General features: G+C 34.1%; 1 protein-coding gene across 2 annotated transcripts; it reads right to left on the bottom strand.

The window, feature by feature from the left end:
• Positions 1 to 3309: 3309 nt before the first annotated feature.
• LOC105793015 (aluminum-activated malate transporter 2) lies at positions 3310 to 5389 on the bottom strand. Of its 2 annotated transcripts, none has more exons than XM_052633202.1 (6): positions 5056 to 5389; positions 4827 to 4967; positions 4466 to 4719; positions 4280 to 4393; positions 4024 to 4167; positions 3310 to 3943 (listed from the first exon to the last, which is right to left on the bottom strand). In XM_052633202.1, exons 1-6 carry the CDS (start codon positions 5318 to 5320, stop codon positions 3512 to 3514), a joined length of 1350 nt encoding a protein of 449 aa, XP_052489162.1. In that variant the 5' UTR covers positions 5321 to 5389; the 3' UTR covers positions 3310 to 3511. The 2 variants fall into 2 exon arrangements, with proteins under 2 accessions (XP_052489162.1, XP_012477386.1); XM_012621932.2 differs by having other exon boundaries at positions 4280 to 4386; positions 4447 to 4719; positions 5056 to 5388.
• Positions 5390 to 5626: the final 237 nt, after the last annotated feature.

The raw sequence follows: 5626 nt of genomic DNA, 5'->3' as shown, positions 1-5626 counted from the left end.
TTAAATGAATACTCATAGCGGACTCTAGATATAAAGCAGTGTCTCATACAGAAGGAAGTAGAAACAGTTGTAGGAACCATACTCAAGGCCTATAGACATATAATGCCCTAAGTGAGGTAACTTAAGGTCTAGCTCTCAAACGAAGCAGACCATAGTAGAACTATTTCGAGTAGTAGAATAAGATTGAACTTGTCGAAACATTTTTGGTTAATGAGGGTAGGTTCTTAGTAATCCCAACCTTACAAATCAACATCGTAGATCCTTTATCCTTTGCCGTAGCATCTTTGTTTTCACATCCTTAATCGTTTAATTGTTTGTTTTGCACATTTTATACAACATTATGCTCCTAATTGCCACTGCATTATTATTACTGTTTTTGCCTTAGCATTAGTCTCACTTTACTATAATAACCTAACCAATTTATACCTATTCGATCCCTATAAAGATGATCTCACTTATCACTTTATTACTTGACCCGACGTGTATACTTGCACAATTCGCATATCATATTCACACGCAACAAGTTTTTGGCGCCATTGCCAGGGATCAAAAAAATTGGTGAAATTTGGTTTTATTATTTTACTAATTTTACTAGTTTTAGTTAACGTAGTTGTATTTAATTTCTATAGGTTGTTATCAATGCATGAATAGAAGCATTCCTACTAACAAAGAGTATCCTTTTAACCCATAGATCGAGAGAATTTTGCGAAGGAGAAGAGAAGTGTGTAACATGACTAGGGACGGGAATGATCTTGGTTTGAATGATCTATTAAATCCAAATGGTTAGGATGTTGATCTTCCTATTCATCGTGTGATAGATGACTAAGACAGGCCAATTCGTGAGCATGTTGTGCCAATTTTGGATGACTATAATCCAGGGATAGTCAGACCACACATATAAGCTCAGCAATTTGAATTGAAACTAGTAATGTTTTAGATGCTACAAACTGTTAGACAGTTTAGTGGGTTGCCAAATAAGGATCCAAGATTGCACTTAAGAATTTTTCTAGAAGTCTGTGACTCATTTAGACAACAAGGTGTTCCTGAAGATGCCTTGCGGCTTAAATTGTTTCCATATTCCTTGAGAGATCAAGCAAAAGTGTAGCTTAATGCTTTGTCGTCGGGGACAGTGGCATCATGGAATGACCTTCGTCAAAGGTTTTTGTTATGGTATAATCCGCCAAACATGAATGAAAAGCTTAGAAATGACATCACGTCTTTTTGGCAATCATCTCATTTTCTGAACTCGATTAAAAAAAGAAAGAAAGAAAAGGGATCCAATGCCACAAGTTTAAAGGATACAAACCTATCTAGGCAGAATGTACAAACACATTAAAGAAAAATAAGAAGTCTTTCAACATCACATTTAGTGATTAATCTGAAAATGATTATTGTAATGATGATCATGTAAGTAACTATGTTGAATTTTCAACTAAACTTAAATATGTTATGCTTATAGGTGAGACCTTAATATCAGATAGTGACAATGATAATGATGTTGATACACAATTAATTAAATGTTATAAAGTAATATTAGACATATAAGATTTGTTGTATAATGTAATGAGTAGTTTAGTGGTGAAGTATTTAGCCATAAGAAGGAAAATTCAAAACTAATCAAACTTGTTCAAGAAAAAGAGGTTCAATTGCTTAAACACAAAACTGAACTAGATGTTACCAAAGAAGTTCTCAAGAAGATGGGTACTAGAAGTGAAAAACTAAATGAGGTTCTAGCCTTAGTAAGAAGGAAACTAAGGGATGCATGTTTAATGTTTATTGGTAATTCATCTACTCAAAGTAAACTCTCTATTTTTGCTAAAGTAGGCATATTGGATACCACACTAGAAAAACCACTGATGATTAATGAGTCCTTTGACAAATTCAATTAATGTAGAGTTACCGGTCATATTAGACTGAGATGTTACAAGATGTTGGGAGGCTTGAGAAAAATCAAATATGGTCCTCCTCAAGTGCTCACATAGCCTGCCACAATGCAATAACAACCACAAAGACTTGTTAAGAAATAAGGATCATAAATGTTTTATCATTTCACATACTGTTAGAAAGGCTTCCACTAACACCTTGTGGTATTTTGATAATGACTACTCTAGATACTTGATTGGTGGTATGATCAACTTGAAAGATGTTTTAATTTGTTTTGAAGGCAAAGTAACATTTGAAGATGGGAAGAAAAATAGTCACATGAAAAGGTACATTTAATATTGAAGGTTTCTTTAATCTTAAAAATGTGTTTCTTGTATAGGGATTGAAAGATAATTAACGTAAGTCAATTGTGTGACCAAAGATTTCATGTGAGATTTAATAAAAGCTATTATGTTGTAATTTGATGAAACAATCTCTGTTATAATTGGAGGAGCAAAAAACGTTTTACAACTCCTACATAGTTGTGAATGAAATTATCTACAACAAAGCTATTGTGCAAGATTTAGAAGTGTGACATCAAAATCTTGGTCATGTGAATTATCAAAATTTACAAAGACTTGTTCGATATGATACAGTTAAAGAACTTCCAAAACTTGGAAATGCTATGACCTAGATCTTAGGCAGACTGTTATGGGAAACAATACAAAGTGTCACATCCATTGTTAACACAATTGAATTGTTTCATGTCATATCCAAAATGAATTCATCAAGTTCCCAGAGTTTAAACTAAACAACCACTTATTTTGATATTCTTATTTTTTACTATTTATATTTTTTATTTTTATTCGATTTATTTTAATATGTTGATACGGAATCTATAGGATCTTTAGATAACTTGAAAAAAACTTGTGATTAAAAACATCAATAATCAAATGAACTCCTACAAAACCTTTAGAAGAACTTTTAAAAATGTCAATAATAAAACTTAAAGCTTGAAAGCTTGCAACTCTTTAGAAGACTTTGAAAGTAATAAACCTAAAAATAAACAATAACTAAATCACTCAACTCTAAAAAATTCAAAAAAAACCTTCAATTTTATTTAATTCTATTCAATACTTGAAAAGGTGGCTATTTCAGGCCAAATTACAAGAATTTAAAATAAATAAATAATTCTAATTAGTATGTACTAATTATGTAAATAAAACTCGTAAAATTAATTAAATAATTGATTTTTCAAGTCTTAAATTCTATTAATGAATAAATATTTAACCTCTTAAATAAACTTTTAAATAATATAAAAATCTTAAAGTGTTTGCCTGGTAGTTAAAGAGACTTCCAAAATCTTTTAACTCAAAACTCCAGTATTGATGGTGATGGTCTTCACTAAAACGCTCCCAAACTCGAATTAACTTGATGCAAAATGCGTTGCGAAGTTGATAAGAACTTTTCTATTCAAAAGTAGAAAATTCAGTCCAAAAATATTCGGATTCCATAAAAAAAAAAAAAAGTTGGATGATGCTCCAGACTTAGCTCAAACTAGTTTTCCCCTCCATCACCCACAAAATTTTCTTTTAAAAATTAAGTATACTCAATTCAGTCACAAACATGTTTGCTCTCAAGTTAATGGCTACTCAATTATAATAATATGATGATGATGGTTTGAAGCAATGCTATTAGGACTTTGCCGCACTTGTTTCTGCTTATCTAAATCTGGTTTCCCATCTTTTTCATCAGGTTCCAATCTCTTGAAATGCGCTAGAGAGGCTAATTCATGAATCGACTCTGAAATTTTTTCAGTACAAGCAAGAACATCAAGCAGCAATGAAGCTACTGTTGCCACTTCTAGAATCTCTACGATATCTATGCCTTGACACAACCCTGTTCTGAGCAACGATTTAAGGTTGTCAGCTGCGTTCTTCGATTTTGTGGTTTGAGGACAATCAGCTGATGGTAGAGTCATTGTTCTCATAGCTGATGCTAATCCCTTGACAGCTTTCCCTGTTTCTGAACTTGCTTTGATGAATGCTTCTCGAAAATTTCCACAGGTTTCTGGTGAGGCCTGTAAAAGATTAATGCCAATGTTAAAAATTACCAGATATTTAACATTTTGGATATGGACTTTGTTTGACGTTATAGTACCTGTACATCAGAGTTGAGGCAACCATTAAGGGCTTCAATTCTATAAGCACATTGTCGAGTGAGACTTCCAATCTTCAGGTATTGTTTCCAAGGATGGCGAAATCTGAACAGCCCATGTGGGGGTTCCCATCTAGCAAAATTAACCTGCGAGCGAGAATAAAATCCTTAAGTAATATCGTATGACACTTGCATCTTGATTTTTTTTATCATGTTGGTCGGTTCCTAATTGTTTTTTTTAACTAGTTCTTCTACTCACCAAAGATTCTTCGCTTTGCTTTGAATTGAGTATGTTTTTATATACTTGTAATGATGCTTTGTTTGACTCTGGTTCGCTTGATTTTCGGAAGTATTCATCCCCAAAACCTGCAAACTAAGTGGCATCAATATGCAAGTTTTATGTTGAAATATTTGTGTAGGAAGTACCTTCTAAGAAGCTTGCAACCTTTTCAAGATTGTTGGCAACCAAATTATGAAGATCTTCGCCAGCCCAAACGGGGCAGATGAAAATGCAGACAAAAATAGCCGTAAATCCACCAATTAGAATAGTGGATACTCTTTTATGAGCCATTTCAAGCACCTCTTCATCACGATAACCAGAAACAGATATCAAGCAAAAGGTCAACATGAATATAAGGAGCCCGTAATCATATCTGACCTTCATTCGTGGAAAGAATCGTATAAACGACACTGTTGCAGCTGTATATATCAACCCAGAATTAGTCCTCACTTCACTTGTTATAATAAAATAAATTGATGCTTGTTCAAAATATGACTTTTTTTTATTTTGGATCATGTTGTTTTACCTAGAATGAACACAAAGATTCCCAGTAATATAGGCTGAAGTTCCTGTCCAGGCAAGTTAGCTAAGTGGTGAGCTCCAAAGCCCAGTGCTCCAGCTAAAAATGTTGCCAATCCCCTGTTTAAGCCTTTGCCAAGAGTTGCTCCTACATTAAAACAAACAAGCTTTCATGTTTTGGACGTAATTTTCCAGACTCAGTTGATTCATGTGATGTGATCATTTTAGAGGCTTACCTACAGAGAACTCAATGACGACAATGACAGTTAAAACAGCCCACATTGCTGAGCTGCCAAAACCAACATATAGATGATCAAAATAGTAGAAGAGTGAGACGAGGGTGATGGCTAATCCTACTTTAAACGAATGAACAATTCTTCTAGGATCATCTTCTGCTACTTTCTTCATTTTCCCTGGAAATTCAGCCACCTTGCTTCTTATTTTCACTATCGAGTCCTTAACCAACGCCAACCGACTGTTTGCCGACCTATTGGCTTCCATTGTCAAGCCAAAGGGGAGCAATATTGATGAATGAAACTCTAGGTGGGGTCGTATATTTATAGCTGTTTATAAAGAGAGATGCATCAATCATAGTAGCGTGATATTGTAACAAAGAGACAAATGAATATAAAGGAAGGAACGCGGAGTTTGGCATCTTAGGTTGTCAATTTGAACAACCAAGTACCTGGAAAGTTCAATCACTGGCTGCCCAGCTGGAGACGTCACTGACAGGGACCTTTCCTCTCAATTAGGTACTTTCAGGGTCTTTCAACGATGATTTGCTTACACCGTAGTAGTAACACAGCT

The sequence above is a fragment of the Gossypium raimondii genome, chromosome 7 (genome assembly GCF_025698545.1).
Source record: "Gossypium raimondii isolate GPD5lz chromosome 7, ASM2569854v1, whole genome shotgun sequence".
Classification (NCBI taxonomy): Eukaryota; Viridiplantae; Streptophyta; class Magnoliopsida; order Malvales; family Malvaceae; genus Gossypium; species Gossypium raimondii.
Note: the sequence above shows the minus strand (reverse complement) of the source record. Positions and strands in the feature narration are given on the sequence as shown.

Bases quoted from the DNA above. Each gene is read 5' to 3' on its own strand.
- LOC105793015 (XM_012621932.2), bottom strand. From the start codon at position 5,320: ATGGAAGCCAATAGGTCGGCAAACAGTCGGTTGGCGTTGGTTAAGGAC. The intron at 4,720-4,826 runs GTAAAACAACAT...TGATATATACAG, and splicing joins AATCTTTGTGTTCATTCTAG to CTGCAACAGTGTCGTTTATA. The intron at 4,168-4,279 runs GTGAGTAGAAGA...TCTCGCTCGCAG, and splicing joins AGCAAAGCGAAGAATCTTTG to GTTAATTTTGCTAGATGGGA.